At 25.8% G+C, this 23,947-nt stretch overlaps 10 protein-coding genes across 10 annotated transcripts, besides 6 other annotated features; 6 read left to right on the top strand and 4 right to left on the bottom strand.

The window, feature by feature from the left end:
• Nucleotides 1–3,427: part of a repeat region that runs on past the window's edge.
• Nucleotides 3,428–3,435: 8 nt separating this feature from the next.
• Nucleotides 3,436–4,252: a repeat region.
• A 234-nt stretch (nucleotides 4,253–4,486) lies between these two features.
• On the bottom strand, nucleotides 4,487–4,799 carry EHI_151410 (uncharacterized protein; the record flags this gene model as incomplete). The annotated part of the gene is made up of 2 exons (XM_652355.2): nucleotides 4,487–4,617; nucleotides 4,667–4,799. The coding sequence occupies 2 exons, from the start codon at nucleotides 4,797–4,799 to the stop codon at nucleotides 4,487–4,489; spliced, it is 264 nt and encodes an 87-aa protein (XP_657447.2).
• A 531-nt stretch (nucleotides 4,800–5,330) lies between these two features.
• EHI_151400 (cysteine proteinase, putative) lies at nucleotides 5,331–6,284 on the top strand (the record flags this gene model as incomplete). Its single annotated transcript, XM_652354.1, has 1 exon — nucleotides 5,331–6,284. One exon carries the CDS (start codon nucleotides 5,331–5,333, stop codon nucleotides 6,282–6,284), a length of 954 nt encoding a protein of 317 aa, XP_657446.1.
• A 1,939-nt stretch (nucleotides 6,285–8,223) lies between these two features.
• On the top strand, nucleotides 8,224–9,033 carry EHI_151390 (uncharacterized protein; the record flags this gene model as incomplete). Its single annotated transcript, XM_652353.2, has 1 exon — nucleotides 8,224–9,033. The coding sequence occupies one exon, from the start codon at nucleotides 8,224–8,226 to the stop codon at nucleotides 8,980–8,982; it is 759 nt and encodes a 252-aa protein (XP_657445.1). The 3' UTR covers nucleotides 8,983–9,033.
• A 189-nt stretch (nucleotides 9,034–9,222) lies between these two features.
• Nucleotides 9,223–10,026, top strand: EHI_151380 (uncharacterized protein; the record flags this gene model as incomplete). Its single annotated transcript, XM_652352.1, has 1 exon — nucleotides 9,223–10,026. One exon carries the CDS (start codon nucleotides 9,223–9,225, stop codon nucleotides 10,024–10,026), a length of 804 nt encoding a protein of 267 aa, XP_657444.1.
• A 654-nt stretch (nucleotides 10,027–10,680) lies between these two features.
• On the top strand, nucleotides 10,681–13,326 carry EHI_151370 (WD domain containing protein; the record flags this gene model as incomplete). The annotated part of the gene is made up of 1 exon (XM_652351.1): nucleotides 10,681–13,326. The coding sequence occupies one exon, from the start codon at nucleotides 10,681–10,683 to the stop codon at nucleotides 13,324–13,326; it is 2,646 nt and encodes an 881-aa protein (XP_657443.1).
• Nucleotides 13,327–13,447: 121 nt separating this feature from the next.
• EHI_151360 (uncharacterized protein) lies at nucleotides 13,448–14,188 on the bottom strand (the record flags this gene model as incomplete). The annotated part of the gene is made up of 1 exon (XM_652350.2): nucleotides 13,448–14,188. One exon carries the CDS (start codon nucleotides 14,186–14,188, stop codon nucleotides 13,448–13,450), a length of 741 nt encoding a protein of 246 aa, XP_657442.2.
• An 84-nt stretch (nucleotides 14,189–14,272) lies between these two features.
• EHI_151350 (uncharacterized protein) lies at nucleotides 14,273–14,584 on the bottom strand (the record flags this gene model as incomplete). The annotated part of the gene is made up of 1 exon (XM_001913316.1): nucleotides 14,273–14,584. The coding sequence occupies one exon, from the start codon at nucleotides 14,582–14,584 to the stop codon at nucleotides 14,273–14,275; it is 312 nt and encodes a 103-aa protein (XP_001913351.1).
• A 48-nt stretch (nucleotides 14,585–14,632) lies between these two features.
• EHI_151340 (uncharacterized protein) lies at nucleotides 14,633–16,813 on the bottom strand (the record flags this gene model as incomplete). Its single annotated transcript, XM_652349.2, has 1 exon — nucleotides 14,633–16,813. One exon carries the CDS (start codon nucleotides 16,811–16,813, stop codon nucleotides 14,633–14,635), a length of 2,181 nt encoding a protein of 726 aa, XP_657441.2.
• Nucleotides 16,814–16,894: 81 nt separating this feature from the next.
• Nucleotides 16,895–16,970: a repeat region.
• Nucleotides 16,906–17,555: a repeat region.
• Nucleotides 17,544–17,619: a repeat region.
• Nucleotides 17,620–17,621: 2 nt separating this feature from the next.
• Nucleotides 17,622–19,364: a repeat region.
• Nucleotides 19,365–19,430: 66 nt separating this feature from the next.
• On the top strand, nucleotides 19,431–22,748 carry EHI_151330 (uncharacterized protein; the record flags this gene model as incomplete). The annotated part of the gene is made up of 1 exon (XM_652345.1): nucleotides 19,431–22,748. One exon carries the CDS (start codon nucleotides 19,431–19,433, stop codon nucleotides 22,746–22,748), a length of 3,318 nt encoding a protein of 1,105 aa, XP_657437.1.
• A 98-nt stretch (nucleotides 22,749–22,846) lies between these two features.
• EHI_151320 (uncharacterized protein) lies at nucleotides 22,847–23,932 on the top strand (the record flags this gene model as incomplete). The annotated part of the gene is made up of 1 exon (XM_652344.1): nucleotides 22,847–23,932. The coding sequence occupies one exon, from the start codon at nucleotides 22,847–22,849 to the stop codon at nucleotides 23,930–23,932; it is 1,086 nt and encodes a 361-aa protein (XP_657436.1).
• Between the last annotated feature and the right edge of the window lie 15 nt (nucleotides 23,933–23,947).

Below are 23,947 nucleotides of genomic sequence, written 5' to 3'. Positions count from 1 at the left end.
TAAAGTCAATTGCATCAAATTCATTAAAATGTGTAGTTAATAAGTGTTTAAATATTTGTTTATAAACATAATCATGTTTTGATATTTGATTCTTTTTCATTACAGGACATCCTAACAATATATGATTAATAGATGCTATTGTGTTATGACAATGTTTACAGTATTTTAAATCAACATTTTTGAGTATTTTTGATTTAATATTTCCTGTCATACTTACTCCTTCTTGAATCTTTATTATTTGGAGGAATGTATTTCTTTTTATATTTAATGATCTCCAAGTGGCTACTGTTAATTTTTTATCATTGAAAGTGCCATTTGCACATCTTATATATTCACCACATTTCTTTTCTTTCCATTCACTTAAATATCTATCATTTAATTCATTATTTACACATTCAAATACTTTCTTTACATTGTGCTTTCTTTCATTTAATTCTATTATATTCATTAATTCATTAAAATTAATCTTCTTACCAAATGCTTTCTTCATTCTTTTAATTATTCCATTTGGATTTTCTTTTATTGCTTCTATCATTTCTCCTATTTCTGTGTTTGATATTTATATTTTAAATATATTCTTAATAATTCTTTATCATATTCATCTCTTGATGACATTAATCATAATCCCATTTCATTTATTTTAACATATAATCTACTTTTTGGGATGTTTCTACTATATAATTGGAGTTGTATCAATGATTTTCTTATTTGTTTATCTATCTTCTCCAATTCTCATAGTTTCCATGGGACAATACAAAACCCATATCTTAATTTGGAGATTATATCATTATTAATCTTTCTTATTGTATTGAGGCTGCTGTACTTCATAGTGTTTAATGATGATAGAATAGAAGATATATCATTTAATATTCTTGTACAATATTTATTAATATTTATTTTATCTCATATTTCAATACCAAGATATTTATAATGGTTATCATTAGTTACTCTTGGTAATTCAGCTAATTCACCATTTATTTGACTATTAATATTAGTCATTATCACACTCTTTTCTACATTAATTTTTAATCCTATTGCATTAAATATTTCTTTAGTTAATTTGTGTAATTTCCATTTCATCGAGGCTATTAGTTATTATCTTTAAATCGTCCATATATAATATGTGGTTTAACTTGACTTGTTTTTCTTCTCCATTCATTTTAATATTTAATTTGTTTATTTGTTTATCTAATTGTTTAGATAATATATCAATAGATAATACAAATAAAAGTGGAGATAAACTATCACCTTGTATTATTCCTCTTTCTACATTAATTATACCCACACTTTCTTGATTATAATACAAATTAAGTTGTGTATTATTTAATATATATAATATACTATTAATTACTACAAGTGGGATATTAAAATATATTAAGCATTGTTTAATCCATTGATGATTAATACTATCATATGCTTTGGAGACGTCATAGTATGTTTCTACCCACTTCCATTTAGCCTTTAATAATAATTGTTGGATTATAGTGTTGTATAATAATCCTTCTTTTGATGCATATGTGTATTTCTTACATCCAATTTGATTTAATGATAGCTGTTTTTCAATTGGATTTAGCATCAATTGGCTTTCTATTTTCATTTTTAATATTGATGTATATACTTTTAACAGACAATTTAAGCAAATTATTTGTCTGTAATTCTGTGTGTCTAATTTATCTCCTTTCTTATATATTAATATTGTTCTTCATTGAATAAAATGAAGAGGTATTTCATTAGGATTGTTTAACCATTCATTAAATAATTTTAATAAATATTTCATTGGTTGTTCTAAATATTTAATCAAAAATCATTGTATTTTATCAACTCCCGGTGCCTTCCAGTTAGCAGTAAATTTAATAGCACAGTTTAATTCATTGGGAGTGATTATAGACATTCTATCATTAATTCTATTTTCAATTAATATTTCATATAAATTAATATTCAGGAAATCTATATTAGTGTTAGTTTCATAGATTCCTTTCCAGAAATTAATAGTGGAGATTTTATCTGGTTATTCATCTTCTTTAGGCTTATTTAGATGTTGCCTTTTTCCATATTTCATCATTTTATAATTCCATCTTATTCTTTTCAAATTATTCTTTCTTGCTTCTATTTCTATTCTTTTCATCTTTCATAAGTATTTATAATAGTTTATTTGTTCATTTGTTTTTACTTTAATATGATATATATCATATTTCTTAATATGTAATATTCTTTTTAATTTCATATATTGTTTATTATGGAGTAAATCTCTCAATCTACATATTTTTGATTGTAATATTCTTTCTATACTTTTCTTTCCACTTCTTTCTTGTTTATTTTTATTAATGATGTTAATAGTGGAAGATACAGATTTAATATAATGATAATAATCATCTAATGTATTTATTATTATTTCATTTTTATTAATAATATTAATTATTTGATGTATTTTCTTCTTATTGTAATAATAGTTAATAAATTGTACATCTTCTTGTTCTTTCTTTTCTTCTTCTTTAAATACTTTCATTACCTCTTCTTCTTCTATTTCTTCTTTCTTGTTCACTTTTGATATTATTTCTTTTAATTCATTATCTTTCCATTGGTGTTTTATTATTTCTTCCTCCATTATTCTATTGATTTCTCTTTTATTTTCATTCTTTATTTTAAATGTCTTCTTCAATATTTCTTTATATTCATTAATATCATTAACTTTAATTCCAAATTCTTGTATTAATCTTTCTATTATTTCTTCTTTAATTTGACCTCTTAATTTTCTTTCAAATAATTTCAAAACAAAACATTTATATTGTGTTAAAATTTCTTCTTTTCTATCTGTTTGCTTCCATTGTTTTTTGATTATCTAATTCTAATGTGATGATATTCTTATGCTGAATATCAATTTCTTCAATGGATTTCTGCGTTAACTTTCTTTTTTGGAAGAACATCTTCACTTGATGATATTTCATCAGCTACTACCACATTGGGGAGAGGTCATTTACAATTTGTGTTTCAGATGAGTCTGTTATATTGTAAGTTACCTCATCTTTCTTCTTTTCTTCTTGTGTATTTTTATTTTCTAATTTAGATAATTTATCTTTCAGGAAGAGCAATTGTTGTGTTAAATAATTTACTTCAGACATTTTCCTTTCAGATTCAGCATGGAATTTGAATATTTTTTTATCGCACTCGTGGTTTTTTTGTGCTTATCTCATTCTCATGCTTCTTCTTTAATGCCATAATATCCTTAGTTAGTTTTTTTATGGTTTGGTCTTTTATTTGTATTTCCTTTTTCATTTCTTCTTTCTCTTTCATATCCTCCTCCACTTTCTTTTCTATTTCTTCTACTCTTTTTTCCTTTTTACTGTTTTCTTCTTCCTTTTCTACCAGCCTCTTCTTCTCTCCTTTAGTGATCTTCTTCTCCTCAGCAAGCCTCTTCTCCTCTTCTTCTACTAGCCTCTTCTCCTCTTCTTCTAGCCTCTTCTTCTCCTCAGCAAGCCTCTTCTCCTCTTCTTTTAGCCTCTTCTTCTCCTCAGCAAGCATCTTCTCCTCTTCTACCAGCTTCTTCTTCTCCTCAGCAAGCCTAGCTTCTACTCTCGTAGAATCTTTATCATCGTCTTCTTCATTTTCAATACTCATTACATAGTTATTGTATATTCTATTATCATTAATCTCAATTGGGTTATATTGATTATTGTCTTCTTCCATCGTCATACTAATAGTCTCTTCTTCCATTCTGATTGTTTTGGTTTTTTCTCGTGCAAGAAAATACCATCTTCTCCATATTGTTGATGATGTATATTCTTTAATCTTGGTATTTTTAATTTCTTCTACTTCTTGTGGTGTAAGTATTTTAATTTCTTCTTCAAAGAGTCTTTTCCAATATTCTTGGTTTTGTATTTCAATCATTTCTTTTCTTTGATTTCTGTTTTGTTTCTTATTTTGATATTGTTTATACCTTCTTTATGTGTTATTATGGTATTTATTTCTATTATAGTACTGTTTGTTTATATTGAATTATTGTTATTAAAGTGTTTATGACGATGATTATGAATGAAGTGATGAGTGAAATGATTTGTATCAACTATGTTTTGATAGTTATGGTTATAATTATTATTGTAATGGTTAGTGTGATTATTCATGTATCTCTGTCCATACAGATAATACCTATTTTCACTCATTCTTCTGTCATTTATATTTCTTGGTTGATATGAATTTCTTCTTTTTTGGTTATTTATTTTTTTATATTTTTTGTGGTGTCTCCTGTAATGCATCTTTGATCCCTTCATTAGAATATTCATTATTGGAAATAACAAATAATTTTTATTTGATAGAACAATAAATAAAAAATAAATTTCTCTTTGGATTTAATTAGTTCGTATTGTTTTATCATTCTCATAAATAATACTTTTTATATTCTCTCTCTTACCCTTGTATTTGTAATTCAACCATATTATACTTCTTCCATAGTTGGTGTAAACAGTTATTAATTCATGACTCTCTTTAAGAACTAAAGTATTTTATTAATTAAATTAGAATTTCCTGCTTTATTTTCACCTATAACTCTCTTTTCATAACTACTATCTTTTTCTTTAGTGTTACCAAACATAAATTCTTGTTTATTAAGCAGAATAATACAACCTAAATAAGAGTTAACATTTAGATTATTATTATAGTCTCTTTTAAATACTTTCTTTTCTAATTTTCACATTCTTCTCATTGTTTTCAATAATTTCTTCATTTATTTTCATTTCTACATCTTTTAAATATTCCTTTCTATCAGCTCTTTCACATCCATTTCTGTCATACAAATACACATTCATTTCATCATATTCAATAGTAATAATTCATGTTATTGTTCAATGTTTCATCTTTTCCTTCTTTTAAAGTTAGTTTGAGATATACATAGAATTTTCATTCCATTACCAATAGAATATTTCATAAACTACAAATAACTTCCCATTTTTGTTTAACCAAAATGACAGATGTCTTTGATAACCATTTATTTTATGTAACTAAATAACATAAATATTAACTAATGTTAAAATGAGTTATTACAATTAAACTCATTATTTAACTTTTCTAAGTCTTACAACTCCAATAAAAACAATGATATACCAAAAAATAAATCATCATTAACTTACTGATTACTTTTATTTGTTTTTATAATATCCCGTTTATTTCCACTTAACTTCCTCTTTTCTTTATGAGTTTTCTATAATTGAGAAGTTATAAAAATATTCATAAAGATTAATAAAAAGTGTTGTTAAAAAGAATTAACAAAAATACTTTCTTGGATAGCAGTTCAATATTTATGGATTATTGAACTTAAAAGAATATTTTTTATTCTTCTAATGTTTGCAGTTATTCTGTTAGGACTTTGTGCAAATGCAATCACATTTGATCAATGGCAATCTAAATACAAATTTAAATACTCTCCTGTGGAAAGACTAAGAAGAAAAGCAATATTTATAAGTAATTTCAACTATGTTAAAGAATTTAATAAAAACCATGGTTTTGAACTTTCTGTTGAAGGTCCACATGCTGCTTTAACAAGTGAAGAGTACCAAGCACTTTTAAATAAACAAATTATTGGAAATGAAAATAAAGGTATTGAAGCTGTCAATTTAAAAAGTAATAAACAAGTTCCAGCCTCTGTTGATTGGAGAGCTGAAGGAAAGGTTACTCCAGTTAGAGACCAAGGAGGTTGTAGTTCATGTTATTCATTTGGTGCTGTTGCAGCAATTGAATCAAGATTATTGATAAGTGGAACAACTCGATATACAGCACAAACCCTTGACCTTTCTGAACAACAAATAGTTGACTGTGCTGTTCTTGCTAAGGGATGTAATGGAGGAACTCTTCAGGCATCTTATAATTATGTAAAGTCAAATGGACTTATGGAAGAAAAGGATAATCCTTATACTGGCAAAGATGGAAAATGTTTATATGACAAGACAAAAATAAAAGTTTCTATTGAAGGACTTAGAACTGCTGATATTAGTGATGCTGCTCTCACTGCTGCTATTGCTGAAGCTCCTGTTGGTGTTTGTATTGATGCAAGTCAAATATCTTTCCAATTATATAAATCAGGAGTTTATGATGAACCAAAATGTAAGAAAATAATGAACCATTGTGTTGCTGCTGTTGGATATGGATCTCAAGATGGTCAAGATTATTACATTGTAAAAAATTCATGGGGAAGTTTTTGGGGAATGGATGGTTATATTTTAATGTCCAGAAATAAGAATAATCAATGTGGTATTTGCACAGGAATTTCATTCCCAGTTGGGGTAAAAGAGATTTAAGCAAGTAGTTTAATTTTGTCTTTCATTTAATTAACTTTTTAGAATTTAACAAAAACTTTGAAAAGCATCACCATTATCTTAATAAGTCAAATTGATGAATGAAATTATTTAAGAGTTTATGACTTATTAATGGTTGTTGGCTGTTTTTAATTAAAACTAACAATAGAAACAAGTATATTCTATTAATTATCTTTTACTTTATTTTTCATTTTAAATAAAAGTCAAACTATGAAATAGATTTCATTTATAATTTCTTTGATATAAAAAAAACACATCAAAACATAGTTTACATTCTAATTTAATAATTTATACATATTTACATTATTGTTTTTATGAAATATTTGTTTGTAAAGAATATTATAAAATAATATCTAAATTTAATGATTTAATGAATTGTTTACTTAAATAAAACAATACTATGAGTGTGTAATATTAAACGTCATCATTCATTTTCTTTTTTACTCTTTGTTCTGATGAAAATAAATGAATTTTTATTTCTTTTTGATTATGCTTCATTCTCTTTTATTTCAAATACTTCATTTTTTAATACTTCCTAAATAATATTGCTAATTCTTAGTAGTATCATTAATTGATTGTTGAATGTTTGGAAGTGTTTCTACTACTTCTTTAATTAGTTGATTGTTGTTTATTAACTCTTCCATTTTAATTTAGTTTGATATTTTTAAGCTCAAAATAAGAATGTTTAAATAGTTAATACATATCAAATCCAAACATTAAACTTGAATGATGCAGAAGAAATAATATAATAAAAATATGACATTTAATATTTTTGATAGAAATATTATTTTGCTTATCTTGTAATTGATATTCTTTATTTCTTACAAATATTTATTAATTTAAAAAACTATCCTGATTGACTTAATCATAATGAAAACAGAAAAAACTCTTCAAACAGAAGTAATTCAAAAAGAAAAACAAAAAAAAAATAAATTAAAATAAAGAAACTATATAGGAGAGATATAAATGAATTAATTTAGTTCTTTGAAATAAAGAAATTGAAGTAATAATAAGAAACTTCGATAAACAAAACTTATAATCAAAACATAAATTATCAGAATGAATATTCAAACAACTATTTTAAAAGAACAAATGACAATAAATGAAATAAAAATAATAAATACAAAATTCAACAATTGTTATGATTAAAATGAAAGATTAAACTTTCAAATATGTGAACTAAAAAATGAATGACATCAACATAAATACAATAGTAAAGTATAATTATACTGTGTGTTTTTTTATTTCAATAATGAATGGTTATTTATAAATTAAATAAAACGAAATAAATGACAAGACTTAAAAGCATAAATTTAAAGAAAATATTTAAAAACAAATCTCTACTTAATAATAAAAACATATATTTAAAGAGAAAAACTAAAACTTATCAAAGAACAAGTAATATCAAAAAAGGGTAGGCAGTACTACAATTAATAATAGCATCAATAACAATAATACAAAACAAACATCTAAGAATTGATAATAAGGTTATACATATTAATATAATTGCATTCATAAGAAAGTAATATAAAATATAAAAAAAAATGTGTGGGACTATTTGTTTATTCTAACAAGCATAATGTGGTGGTAGACAAATCAGAAAATATCTTGTGATGAGGAAGAAAAGTGAAATATAAAAAATCCCGTCTTGACAAAATAAAATAGAATATTCTACCAAAACTTACAAATATATTTTATTTTTGTTTTGTTCTTATTTTTCATTTCATAAATAAAACTATATTTTTTACGAAAAAAACAATGAACTTTTGATAAAAGCTAAAAAAATAATAACACGAAATTTTAAGAAAATTTTGAAAAAACCCGAAAAAATAAAGAACTTAAAAAAAAAAGACAGGAATAATAAAAAATAAAAGAAGAAATAAATTAGAAAATCTTAAAAACAAAAAAATAATAAGAAAGGATGACAACTGCACGAGAACAATTAACTAAATTACAAAACACAATTTCTAAACTTCCTAAAGACAACCAAAATATTTACCAAGAAATATTTGCTTTATTATCTGATTTTAATTCAAGACTTGAAAAATTAGAAGGATGTAAATTATTAGAATCTAGTTCTGAAAGAGAAGACAAACATACACCTCGTATTTCAATTACTGCTTCTACTAATTCTATCTCCTATTCTACATCTGAAATTCCTGAAATTAATTCTGACCTTTCTTTGCTAAGACAGTGGACAGGTAAACAAACTTTTAGACTATTATTTGATTCTAGTCGTGATGGATTGCTTCCAGCTGCATTTAATACCACAACATCTTTAATATCCAACATGATGGTTATTGTTATCTCATCAGACAATTACATATTTGGTACTTTTAATTCCTATTCTGTTCCACCACCACCAGTATCTTCTGATACAACCTATATTGAAAAAGACCCTAATTTCTTTGTCTTTTCATTGAAAAACCCACATGGAATTGCCCCAACTCGATTTTCACGTAAAAGACTTTCTACTACCTTAAGGATTTGCCCATCAGATGGAGATATTGTTGTTGGTGCATCTGACTGCTTCAGTATTATTCCTAACAACTCTTATATTATTCCAACTTTTGGGTCATATTATATTGATACAACAGGAAAAGGGGCTGATATTTTTGTTGGTAGTCATTACCCATCAAGATTTAGTGTTAAAAAGATGTACGCTATTCAATGGGTTTAGGTTGTTTTTCACTTAAAAGATTTAGTTAGTAATTACATCTCACCCTTTCATTAATATCTTATTTCTTTGGTTATATGATTTGGTAATAAAAGAATGATAGTTGTTCTATTGTTTTTGATAAAATAAACCTAAAAGATTTTAATTGAGTAATTTGAGAATTTATTCCTAAATTCCTAACACGAACGTTCTAGCAGATTAGAACGAAAAGGAAGAGGATCTCTAATATCTCAAAAACTATTCATGACAACTAATTACTTTGAAGGTCACAACAGAATTATTGGTATGGTTCATGTCCATGCTCTCCCTGGAACACCTAATTACTCATCAACTGCTGGAAGATGTAGAGCAATCATTGAAAAGGCTGTAGAAGAAGCTACTGTTTATCAGCAATGTGGCTTAGACACAATTATGATAGAAAATATGCATGATGTACCTTATTTAAATAGTACTGCTGGACCTGAAATTACTAGTGCTATGAGTATTGTTGGGTATGAAATAAAACGACAATTAAACCTTAGAGTTGGTGTTCAAATTCTTGCTGCAGCAAACAAACAAGCAATGGCAGCTGCGTTTTGTTCTGGATGTGATTTTATTAGAGCAGAAGGCTTTGTTTTTGGTCATGTTGCTGATGAAGGTTACATTGATTCTAATGCAGGTGAATTGTTAAGATACAGAAAGATGATTGGCGCTGAAGATGTGTTAGTTTTTACTGATATTAAAAAGAAACATTCTGCCCATTCTATCACTTCAGATGTTAGCTTAATTGATACTGCAAAAACTGCTCAATATTTCCTTTCTGATGGTATTATTATTACAGGTACTTCTACTGGTGTTAAAACTGACCCACAAGAAGTTCGTGATGTAAAAAAATCAGTTTCTATCCCAGTCTTAGTTGGGTCTGGAGTAACACCTGAAAACGTTAATGAGTATTCTAGTGCTGATGCCCTCATCGTTGGTTCATATTTCAAAGTTGATGGATTCTGGAAAAATGAATTGAGTAAGGAAAGAATTCTCAAATTAATTTCTGCTGTCAATGAAAATTAATCTTTTAAATTCTTTTTGTGAATTGTTTGTTGTTATTTTTTAGGAACTTCTCTTTTTTTGAATTTTTTTTGAAAAGTATTAGTTTCTCAATTATTTCTTCAAATTTTTATTTATGTAATAATATCTTTTACATTTTAAAGATAATAAAATACTTAATCATAAGAAGAGACTGGGGTTTAAGTCAAACAAAAAACCTTCTTTTTTATGCTATAATTAATGCCTTTTTCTTTTATAAGAAAATATGTTCAAACTGTTCAACAAAGGAAAAAATTTATTAATACTAATCCAAAGTATTTGTTTTTTTTTTTGTAATCGTTATATTTTGTTTGCAAGTTGATTTAATTTAAAAAATATTTTGTAAATATTTATTTCAACAGAAAAATATTGAAAAGTCACTTTTAAAGTATTTTTAATGTTATTTTATATCAAATAAACAATTTATTTATTTTTTATATGAGAGTTATTAGTTATAGACATACTTATCTTTTTAGAGGTTATTTGTAATGAATAAATAACTTTTGTGGTATTGTGATGAGAAATACTTCCGAAAAACAAATAAATTTAAATAGTTATACATAACATTATTATATTAAGAAATACAAAAACCCTAAAAAAAAAAAAATAAGAAGGTTTTAGTCAAAACAAAGAGAAGAGATGAATGTATATGAATTGGAAAATATATTTGGTGTAATCAATAATTCAGGAAATATATGTTTTGCTCCGGATGGGATTTCTTTATATAGTTGTACTGGAAATAGAATTCATGTAACAAACCTTCAGTCACATGTTTCTTCTGTTTTTCCTGTTGAAACATTTCGACCTATCAAGTTAATTGCAATTGATTCAAGAAATAGTGTTATATTAGTTATTGATGAAACAAATTTTGGAATACTAATATCAGTTGCAACACGTACAGTTCTTTCGTCTATTAATTTTAAAGATGATGTGTTATGTGTTAAATTTTCACCAGATTATCCTTTATTTGCATTAGGATTTGAAAAGAAAGTTGAAATATGGAGAATTCCAGTTTTAACTAGGCCTGTTTCTTTTACTTTAGTAAGACAATACCGATCATTTATTACTAATTCTAAAATTATTCATATCGTTTGGAGAAAAAGACGAGTTATTGTGTTTACTGATGAAAATAGAGGATTAATTTTAACATCAAAAGGAGAAATAAAACATAAAATTGCATTTTGGAAATTGCCTGTAGTTGCTTGTGAATATGTTAATAACCATTTATATATTGTATCACCATCTGGAGTTTGTGCTTCATATGAATATAATAAAGAAACAAAAAACTTTGAACAAATAGAAAAGCAATTAATCATTCCACCAAAAAATAGAATTCATTTTGCTGCTTTTGGTGGATCTATACTTGCTGCAAATATTGATGGTGAAATTAATATTTTTGAGACAACTCAGTTTACTAAATTACATGCTTATAAATGTGATTTTAAATATGTTAGTCTTGCTGTTTCAAATACAGGTAATTGTATTGCATTAGGAAATAAAGAATATGATTTCCTTACGGTATATGAGTGGAAGACAGAATCTTATTTAATGAAATCTGTTGGTCATAGGACTGCAATTCTTTCTCAAACTATTTCTCCAAATGGTCAATATATTGCCACAGGAGATGGACAAGGTAATTTAAATATATGGATGATTGGTTCAGGTGAATGTATTGCTAATTTTAATATTAAACAAGAAGGAGATGTTGGAGAGGATTGTGCTGTTAGAGGAATTGCTTTTGCACCTAATTCTCTTTCAGTGATAGGGGTTGGTGGAAATGGTAAAATTATGGTTTATGATCTTATTAAAAAGAAGTGCTATCGAGCACTTCATCCTGATACTCATCAACTTGATGGAATTGTAATTGAACCAAGGGATGGAGATATTATTGCTGCCTATTCATCAGAAGATGCAAAAGTCTTTTTGTATTCAATTCGTACTTCTAAGTTACTTGATGTATTAACTGGACATGCAGGACCTATTACAGATATTTGTATTCACCCAGTTACATCAGAGCTTGCAACATCTTCATGGGATAAAACTGTTAGATGTGTTAATTTCTTAAATGATCTTCAAACAGAAGTTATAGACCATCCATCTGAAGTTATGTCAATATCTGTTAATTCAATTGGTACAATGTATGTTTCAGCTTGTAGAGATGGTTATCTTTATTTATATGGATGTGATGATAAATCGATGATTGGACTTATTGCATATAGAAATGATTTAGTTGGTGGTATTAAGTTATCAACAACTGCAGCCCCAGATACTTTAAGGGATGGAAGTTCATATAACCCAACACAAATTATGGCAAGAAAAGAAAAGTATGTAAGTTCTGTAAAATTCCTTGCAGATAATGATGAAATGGTTGTTTGTGGTGGGAATAGTAAATATGTAGCATATTATAATGTTATTTCTAAGTCATTAGTATCTAAATCTTTTGTAACAAAAGACTATTCATATTCAAATATCTATGATTTCGTTACTAGTAAAAAATTAAAACAAAACCTTGATAAGAAAACAAAAAAAGTAATTCAAACTAAATCAATTTGTGTTTCACCTGCTGGTAAAACTCTTAGCATTTTAACTGATGCAGGAGTCCAATTATATACATCAGGAAATCATGCTTTCCAACCTTATTGTCTTTCAGAAGCTATTACACCTGAAGCAGCTTTAGAACATTTGTCTAACGGAAATTTCCTTTCTGCCTTTATTTTCTCAGTTCATCTAAATGATAAAAATTTGATAAATCAATCATTTAGATCAATTCCTATGGAAGAAATAGTTAGTGTTGCAAGTAGAATTCCAATTGCCCTTCTTTCTCGTGTTTTAGAATATTTAACTAAAGAAGTAAGTGGATTACTTTTCCACAGAGCAGTCTTTTTCACGGCAGCACTACTTAGATTCCATATTAATACATTAGTTAAACCAAATATCTCCCTTGCACAAACAGCAATTCCATCATCTTCTGAATATCTTCCACATTTACGAAATTTATTTAAAGCACTTAGTCTTACTTATAAGAAGATGTCAACTCAAAGTCAACAAGCACTTGCGTTATTAAATATGTGTTTACAAATGTCTCATTTTCTTATTAAAAAAGAATCAGATGAAATTGTATCAGGATCTGAAAAGAAAGAAGAAATGAGTGAAAGTGAGATAGAAGAAAATATAAAAGAAGAAAAAATGAGTGAAGGTGAAAGTCAAGAAGATAGTCTTCAAGAAAATAAAAGTAATGATAAGTCTCATATGTCTAGTAATGACATGAGTGAAGAAAATGATTGAATTTTTTGATTTATTTTTACTATTTAATTTTTCTTTTTTATTATAATTAACAAAAATTAATGAGAAAATTTAAGAATAACCAGCAAATTGAATTTACCACAAACTTTTAGTAGTACTGTTGTTATTTTCCTTTCTTTCCTTTTTTCTTAGAAGCATCCTTTTGAACGGTTTGACCATTTGGTAAGTCAATTTGATAATTTCCTCTAGTTGCTTTTGCTAAGTCTTTATTTAAAGAATCGAAATCACCTGGTATAATTGAAACTTTGTAAACCTTTGAATTTCCATTAGCTGAAGATGATGTAATTCTTCCATATTTCTTCATAGCACCATCAGCAAGTTTACAAAAGTCATTTGGAACTGTAACTATAGCTTCTACTTCTAATCGTTTAGAGGGGAGAATATCATTTAATTTCTTTTCTACTTCTTTAATTTCTTTTTCCATTGGAGCTTCAGGATCAATAACAAGTTTCATAGCATCTAAAGCATTATTAATTCTAACAATTGGATGTGGTTTATTGGTAGCTGGGTCAACATAATAATTATGAATATATTCTACAATTCTTTTCTTTTTATCTTCTACTTGTTGTTTTCTTTCATCACTAGAAAATTGAATTTCACCTTTTTCAGCTATGATTTTCAATATTTCATCACCACTTTTACCAGGAAATGCTTTTGAAAGTTCAGCTGGTTTGGCAATATTTCCTTTATTATGTGGGGCAACAAAAACCTCATCTGCAAATGTTGCATTAGAAATTCCTAATTTACCTTCACGAACTTTGAGTGCACAACCAGGTTTAAATAAGGCTTCAAAAACTATTTTTTCATATTTGTAACGAACAACTTGGTAATTTTGTTTTGACATAATGAAGTAGTAAATAACTGAATAATTAGTTGTGAAAAGAGGTTTGAACTATTAAACAAGAAAAAAAAAATAAAAGAAGTTCAATTAATTAGAAAAGAACCATGAAACTATAGTTCTTGAAACTATGATATAAAGTATCACTAAAACATAAAATAACAGACCTGATTTGAAAAATAAATCCTCTGCATTTGCTGTTATTTTCATAAAAAATAATTGTCTTTTAGAAGTGTTAAGTGTTTCTGAAATATCATTTTGAGTGTTTAATGACGATTTAATTCTATCAGTTGACTGTTTGATTGTCTCATAACTTTCTCCAGTACGGTCACTTTCTTCTTGAATTCTTTTAAGAATTGTTTGTGTAGTGTAGTTATCATGTGCTTTTCTAATATCGCTCATCTTTTGTTATTTTAAGATTATACTCAAAAAATAAGAAGATGTGAAACATCAATTAGTAATAATGTCTGATATATTTTCTGGATCAACATGTTTTATTTCTTCTAGTAAATTAAATGTAAATGGAGTATCCCCATAGTTTATTGTAATTTTATTAAACATTTCTACAACAATGACTGCAGATATTGGAGTTATGTCATCCATTTTTATAGATTTTAATTTTTCTCCATTAAAAGTAAAGAAAACAGATTTACTAATAGTATCATATCCACAACCAATAATGTTATGTCCATTTTTCTGTGTTCCATAAGCTGGTCCATATGGGCTACCATTACCGTCTCCATTATAAATATAACCATCATCTGAGTGATACCCAATACTTCCTTCTGGCCATCCTACATGTTGTTCATCAAAATCAAATATGCAATTTTGGTCATAACATAATCCTAAAGAAAAGAGACAATACCCATAAACTTCAATTTCATAGTAATGAATCAGAGCTTCAGATTCTACAATTCCACTTTGAGTCATAATTCGCATCTTTCTTTTATCTTCAGGTATTACAAATCCATTAGATACTAAAGCATCAAAATTTTCACCATAAACTGGTATTAAGCGTTTAATAGAGTTATCAATTAATTCTATTCTATCAGTTTGAACATTAAATTTTCTTGGTTTGTAAAAAGTAAGTAGATCTTTCAAATAATTTTGGATATTATCGCAAGGATAATTGAAAGTATTATACATCAAACAATTAAGGTCTTTATAACTAATACCTTTGAATGACAATGGGTTATTTCTTTCTGTATCATCTTCTGAAATAGTATTAATTTCTTCATTACTTTCATCATCATCCTCATCATCTACAGATATAGTAATGTCGTTAAGTGTTTTAGTACTTGAAAAGAATGTTTTAATACAACCTTCAATATGGATATTTGATTTTAAAAAATTAATACAAGGGACAGAACATTTATACAAGTTATTAATATTGACTCTATGACAACAATCAATTGAGCCTTTAATAACGCAATAAGAAGAACTTTCAATAGATAGTGTTTCCATTACAGTATTAGTAATTTCAACAAATAATTTCTCTGAGCTACAAATAGATATTTTATTAAGATGAGGAAATGGTGAAATGTCACTGTCTTGCAGAGAAATATTAAAACAATCATTTGTAGTAACTTTTTTAATAGTAAAAGTGTTTAAATGATACGAAACATTTGAACATCGATTAAGACATAATTCTTCTAGAAAAGGTGTTTTTAAAAAATAGTCTATTTGTAAAATTTGTAAATCATCATTAACATCATCTTCTTCTTGGCTATCATTACTTTCATTTTGGTTTTCTCTTAAGTCCATTTCATAAATTCTTAATGTTTTAATAAAATTTGGAATATCCCAATGTGTTGTTATTGAATGAATATTATTAAATTGAATTGATTGAACATAAGCCTTTTGAAGTAAATGTTCAAATCTTTTTCCATCTGTTGTTTCTTCTAAAATAAATTTTCCTTGTAACACAGAAAGATTTTCTTCTTTCTGAACACATTGTTGAGGAGTTACAACACAATAACAATAAGTAATTCCAGTTAAACATTTTAAAAATTCAGGATTTGAAGGATGTGAGTAAGCAATTATTATAATTTGAATTTCATCACTTAAACGTAAATAAGATTTGAGTTTATTTATTAATTTAACTATATAATTACTTAAAATTAATGGTTGGTTTTCATAATTATTAATAATAATTTTTTTTGGATAATTAGCACTTTTATTTGTTCCATTGTATGAATAATTCTTAAAGAAGTTAACTAATAATTTTAAGTCTCCACTAATACATTGTAAGTTAATAAATTTAGTTGCATGTTTTATAAAGAAATCAATTGGTATTGATTTATATTCATATACAGAAGGTGTATCTAAACTTATTGAAACAATTTTTGAAAGAAGTGGAATTATTTGTTTATGTGGAACGTTAAGACTACAAAAAATAGATATAATTACATCTCTAATACATTTTACTTTATTATAAATAGATATATCTGTTGTTAAATAAGGTCTGTCAAGAGTTTCAGGTGTAAAGAATTTAAAGAATTTTTTTAGTGCAAGTTCATCATTAAAAGGAGGATTTACTTTTAATGCTTTAATTGTGTCAGCACATTTTTTGTTAATAAAAATGAATTCCACAACGTCTTCAAATCTATTAAAATGAAGGACAACTTTCATCAAATAAACAAGTTCCAGTCGTGTCATTAGTAAGTGGTTCTGAAATCTGTTGTGAAAACTGATAAAAAAAAAATAATTTTAATAAAATTTATTTAACTAAGTATTAATAGAAATAGTTTCTATTGTTAATGGCTCAGGGGAGACTGATTCAATCCTTTTGTCTTCTTCTAGAAACTCTAAGGAGTATATCTGGTTGTGATAGAATCAATATTCAATGACATCATTCATGCTTTTAATTACAATGGTTTTAACTTCTTTAACAATGTCAATGTCAATTTTTAATTCTTTAATTAATTTAATACTTTTTTTATTTATTAATCCATTTATTGAGATTACTACTGGAATTATTTTGACATCTTTTAATTTTTCTATTTTCATTAGAATATTCTTTAATTCATTATACATATTTCTTTTCTTCAAATAGACTCAATTAATATTGTGATATTCAACAATAGTCATATCAAATAATAGACTAGTTTTGTTCTTTTTATCTATTACATATATGTCTGGTCTTTTGTGATATTGTCATCACTTTTAGGCATTATTTGTATGTTCAATATCATTTTGATGTCTTTATATTTGAGCATTGTTTCATATGGGGTTTTTATATCGTTTATTTCCTGTGTATTTTCTTATTAATCAATATGATAATTCCAATATTGTCATGTTTTTCCATTTGTGATTTATTATGACAAATACAAGATAGTAGAATGTGTTCTACTGTTGCTATATTGTCTTCGCATTCCTGTACATACAGAATATTGCACCATCTTGCATTTTAGTTAATTGTAGAAATGCATTCTTTTATAACAAAAAGGTCAATTATTAGAAATATCCACAATTGGATTTTCTTCATATTGAGAAGTGATTATTTCAGTTTCTTCAATATGCTTTATTTGTGTAATAGAGTTCATTTCTAGCATGCTCGCATTAGATTGTTCTTCTTCTAATGTGTTGCCAGAATTGAATGTGTAAAACATTAAGTCTTTCATATTTTTTATTATTATTGTTCGTAGGATTTTGGAAAAGTGTAATTGTAATTTTAGTGTTTTTAATCTTCTTGCTGATTCTTTATGTATTAATCCATTTATAGATAATATAACAGATATTATTTCTACATATATTATTTCTCTATTATTTCTTATTTTCTATTGTAATTCTTTATACTTATTTATTTTATGAATTTAATTTAATTCTAAATTATTATCTTGACATATAGCAACATCTATAATATATCCTTTCTTTTCTGTAATATTTTGATATTATATATTATGTCTTCTAGCATGGAAAGAATGGTCACTAACTAATAAATCTTTATTGTATGTTATTACCATTTTATCATTATTAATACATTTATGAGGATTATTAAAGTCAATTGCATCAAATTCATTGAAATGTGTAATTAATATCTGTTTATATATTTGTTTACAAACATAATCATGTTTTAATATTTGATTCTTTTCCATTACAGGACATCCTAACAATATATGACTAATAGATGCAAATGTGTTATGACAATGTTTACAATATTTTAAAGCATCATTTTTGAGTATTTTAGATTTAATACTTCATTTCATACTTACACCTTCTTGCATTTTTACTATTTGGAGGAATGCATTTCTTTTTATATTTAATGATATCCATGTGGCTACTGTTAATTTTTTATCATTGAAAGTGCCATTTGCACATCTTATATATTCACCACATTTCTTTTCTTTCCATTCACTTAAATATCTATCATTTAATTCATTATTTACACATTCAAATACTTTCTTTACATTGTGCTTTCTTTCATTTAATTCTATTATATTCATTAATTCATTAAAATTAATCTTCTTACCAAATGCTTTCTTCATTCTTTTAATTATTCCATTTGGATTTTCTTTTATTGCTTCTATCATTTCTCCTATTTCTGTGTTTGATATTTATATTTTAAATATATTCTTAATAATTCTTTATCATATTCATCTCTTGATGACATTAATCATAATCCCATTTCATTTATTTTAACATATAATCTACTTTTTGGGATGTTTCTACTATATAATTGGAGTTGTATCAATGATTTTCTTATTTGTTTATCTATCTTCTCCAATTCTCCTAGTTTATATTTGACAATACAAAACCCATATCTTAATTTTGAGATTATATCATTATTAATCTTTCTTATTGTATTGAGGCTGCTGTACTTCATAGTGTTTAATGATGATAGAATAGAAGATATATCATTTAATATTCTTGTACAATATTTATTAATATTTATTTTATCTCATATTTCAATACCAAGATATTTATAATGGTTATCATTAGTTACTCTTGGTAATTCAGCTAATTCACCATTTATTTGACTATTAATATTAGTCATTATCACACTCTTTTCTACATTAATTTTTAATCATACTGCATTAAATATTTCTTTAGTTAATTTGTGTAATTTCCATTTCATCGAGGTTATTAGTCATTATCTTTAAATCGTCCATATACAATATATGGTTTAACTTGACTTGTTTTTCTTCTCCATTCATTTTAATATTTAATTTGTTTATTTGTTAAAGGAGAAAAGGGTTTAATTTAAGAAAAAAATTGTTTTGTCAAGAAACTATAAAAATAAATATTTATGAACAAGAAGTTAGATGGATACTCACTAATGATTATATCAAAATATTTTATTACAAAAGATGACTATAAGAATGTGGTAATGGTGTGTAAAAAATTTAAAGATACCATTGATAAATTTCATTATAATCCTATTCCCGTTTATGATTTAAACTTCTTTAGAAACATAGAAACACAGTTTTTATATTATCCTTTTGAAGAGAAAATACAATCTAATCATTTATTATATAGAATCAAATATTATGTTCCATATTATTATTATCTTGAAAATAAGAAAAATTGGATTCAATGTGATAATGTTATGTATACTAAAAAAGACTTTATTACATTTGGAAGTTCAATACCAAAAGAAGTAAAAAAAATTGGAAAAGAATGTTTTAGTGAAATAGATACTGTAGAAAGAATACAAATTCCAAACACTGTTATTGAATTACAACGCTCATGTTTTAAATCGTGTAGTTCATTAAAAACAATTATATTATCTTCAAATATTAAATCAATTCCATTTTGTTCTTTTGCAAATTGTCAGTCATTAAAAGAAATTGTATTACCAGAAAGTGTTACTATGATTGGCGCTGGTTGTTTTTATGCTTGTCAACATTTAGAAAAAATACGACTTCCATATAATCTTTCAAAAATCGGAAATCAAGCATTTTGTTATTGTACATCATTACAAAGTATTATAATACCTTCAAATATTAACCAAATTCCATTAAAATGTTTTTCTTATTGTTTTGGATTATCAACATTTGTAAATTTAGGCAATTTAATTGAAATAGGTTCATCAGCATTTGAGTCATGTACTGGATTAAGAACAATTGACCTTCCTAATTCATTAAAATTTGTTGGAGGTGGTGCGTTTTTAAATTGTTCTAGTTTAACTCGTTTAATTATTCCACGTGGAGTTGTAAATATTTCAATTAATTCTTTTAAAGGTTGTTCAGCAATTACAGAGTTTGATGTTCCAAGAGACCCTAATGGTGATTATCCATTTGAAATAAGTACTTCTGAATTACCATTATTACTTAACCATGGAATTAGTCCTGTTAATGTTAAGGTATCTGAACCAAATGATTCAACTAAGTTACATATTCCATTAACTCCATCAATTCTTGGAAAACAATGTTTCTCAGGTAATACAAAATTGGAGAGTTATTGGGTTCCATCATCAGTAATACATTTAGATGAAGAATGTTTCTCAGATTGTTCCCAATTAACTTCTATTTATTTTCCAAATAGTGTGACTGTAATTTCACCATTTACATTTAGTAATTGTGTTAATTTAAAAAAGGTAGTATTACCTAAGTATTCTATTAATACAATTCAACGAGGTTGTTTCTTTAATTGTTCTAAATTAGTTTCTATTGACATTCCATACAGTGTTACTAAAATTTATGAACATGCATTTGATAGTTGTAGTTCATTAAAAAAAATCAATATTCCTCCTTCTGTTAGTAAAATCAAAAGTGAGGCATTCAACAAGTGTACAAGTCTTAGTGAAATAATAATTCCTTCTAGTGTAACACAAATTGCACCTAATTGTTTTAATGGATGTATTTCAATTAAAAACATAGATATTCAATTGGATAATGAAGGGTTTTATCCTTTTGATGTTTCTAATGATGAGTTTATTCTTCTTTCACGTATTGGAATTAAAATAAAATGTATTATTATGAACACTATTCCAAATAATGATTTATCATCATTTAATACATTTGCCAATAATAGAATTTCTCTTAAAGCTGGACCAAATATGTTTACTAATACTTTCTTAAAAGAAATTGTACTACCACCTTGTTTTATTTCACTTAGTAGTATGTGTTTTGATTCATGTAGAGCAACAAAAATTGTTATTCCATCTACAGTTACGTCTATAGGGGAAAATTGTTTTAGTAAATGTACTAATTTAGTGAGTATTAGTTTACCAAATGAATGTAAATATGGTCCATATATATTTAAGAAAGTTAAGTCTTTAACTTCAGTTACAATTAATGGTCCTTTTACAGGAATTGTATCTATTGAAGAAGCATACTATTTACAACGATGTGGTGTTTGTTGTACAAATGTTTCATTAACAACAAAGGATTACAAAAATAATATTTTATTAACACCAAATATTACTGGATTAGATGCAAAACTAGAAGAAAATACACAAATAATCATACCATCATACATTAAAAGAATTGGAATAGGATGTTTTGGAGAGAATCGAATAAATAAATCTTTTATTTTTCCATCAACTATTAAAGAGATTGGAAATGAGTTATTTGAGTCATGCTATGAATTAGAGCATGTTGATTGTTCTTCTTTAAAATCTATACCAAAATTTTGTTTCTTTAATAATAGAAAATTATCTTCAGTTGTATTATCAACACAATTAGAAAAAATTATGTCAGGTGCATTTTATCAATGTTGTTCATTGACTTCAATTACTATTCCATCTTCAGTGACTAAAATGGGTCATTTTATATTTTATCAATGTCAAAGTCTCAAAGAAGTTATTTTTGAAAAAAATTCTAAATTAAAAAGTACTGGTCAATGTCTTTTTTATAAATGTTATCATCTTACTAAAATTGTTTTACCTGAAGTTAGTTGTATTGATAATTTATCTATCTTTAAAACAGTATCGTTAAAAGAAATTGAAATACCAAGTACTGTTACACGACTTGGAGTAGATGCTTTTAAACGATCTGGTCAATTATCTAAAATTACATTACATGAAGGATTGAAAGTGATAGACAAAGAATGTTTCATGTATTGTTCATCTCTTGAATCAATCAAAATACCAAATTCAGTAACTGCTTTATTTGGTGGTGTATTTTGTTCATGTTGTAAGTTAACTTCTGTTACATTACCATCAAATTTACAGATAATTGAAACAAATTGTTTTGAAGGTTGTTGTCATTTAACTCAATTAGTTATCAATGAACAACCAATTTATGAATACAATTATCCAATTTCATTTACTCAAGCAAATTATTTTGAAATTGGATTTATTCAATGTACTCATATTATTTATACTGAAAATGATAGAATAATTTATGGAAAAGATATTCCACAAAATATTCAAGAACTTGGAGATAATTGTTTCCGAGAAGTAAATATTGACAGAATAAGTTTACCATCATCAATAACAAAGATTGGTGCATTTTGTTTTAAGGATTGTTTTGGGTTAGTTGAGTTTGAGTCATTAGCTGAACATATTATTATTGGAGATTATGCGTTTGATTCATGTGTATCATTAAGACAATTGAAATTACCTAAAAATGTTATGTATGGAGAGAATGTAATGTATAGATGTAGTTCATTGAATAAGTGAAATAAAAATAAAAATAAATTATTTTTCTTTATTCATTTCATATTTTTTAATTGAAAAAGAATAATAAAGATTAACTAAAAATAATAATACCCTTAAGTATGGTTGATACAACACCAATTCTGTTTGAACAACAAGCCATTATAGATAAATTAGAAGTCTTATCTTCAATCACAAAAAATTATTTAGTTATTTTAGAAACAAGATCAAAAATTGAAGCAAATTATGCTAAACGACTAAAATCTCAAACCACAACACCTCTTAAAATTAGCAGATTCGATACAACAAACCCAATTGATTTAATGGAATCTAGTATGGCAATATTATTTAAAGAAATTAATACACAAGGTTCATTAGTAAGTGACGTTCATCAAGAAACATCAGAACGCTTGATTAGTACAAAAAATGATTTAGAAATTTTTATAAAAAATTATGAAACTGAAAAAAAAAGAATTTTAGTTGAAATAGAAAAGAAAGTTCAAATTTATGAAAATAATATTAAAATTGTTGAAAAACAAAAAGGGTTATATAACAAAATATGTCAAGATTTGGATTGTATTACTAAAGAATTAAATAATGCGTTATCTAATAATACTCAACCAATAGATAAATTGGTTCAAAAAAAACAATTATTAGTTGAAAAACAACAACATATAAAAGAATGTTATATTGAAAGTGTTAAAAAAGCAAATGAATGTAGAAAAATAGTTTATTTAGATGAAATGCCTTCAATTATATCATCAGCCCTTTCATTAATTCAACAAATTTATGAAAAATTATCAAAGACAATAAATACTATTATTATTGGTATTGAATCTCTTAATCCAGTAATTGCTAAAGAAGCAAATATATTTAAAATAGAATTAGATGATATGAATTTTGAAAAAGATTTGGAAGAATTTACTAAAAAAACAAAAACATTAACAGAAATTAAACCTCTAGAATTGGAAATAGATAATTCTGTTCAATTCTTAACTCATTCTTCTAGTGAAGTTTCAAATAAAAAAATAGAACCTATTAAACTTATTGATGAAACTGAAGCAATATTTAAAATGGAAAATGATGATGTTGAAGATGTTTCAAAAATGATGAAACAACAAGAAGAAATGCAAGAGTCTCCACGTCCAAAAACACCTGAAGAATTTAATGCAGAAATTGTAGATGGAGAATTGATTGATTTAAGTTAAAAAAAACGACTAACC

The sequence above is a fragment of the Entamoeba histolytica genome, genomic scaffold, assembly GCF_000208925.1.
Source record: "Entamoeba histolytica HM-1:IMSS scf_1104750518587 genomic scaffold, whole genome shotgun sequence".
Lineage (NCBI taxonomy): Eukaryota > Evosea > Mastigamoebida > Endamoebidae > Entamoeba > Entamoeba histolytica.
The sequence above is the reverse complement of the archived record's forward strand: the minus strand, read 5'-3'. Positions and strand labels throughout refer to the sequence as shown.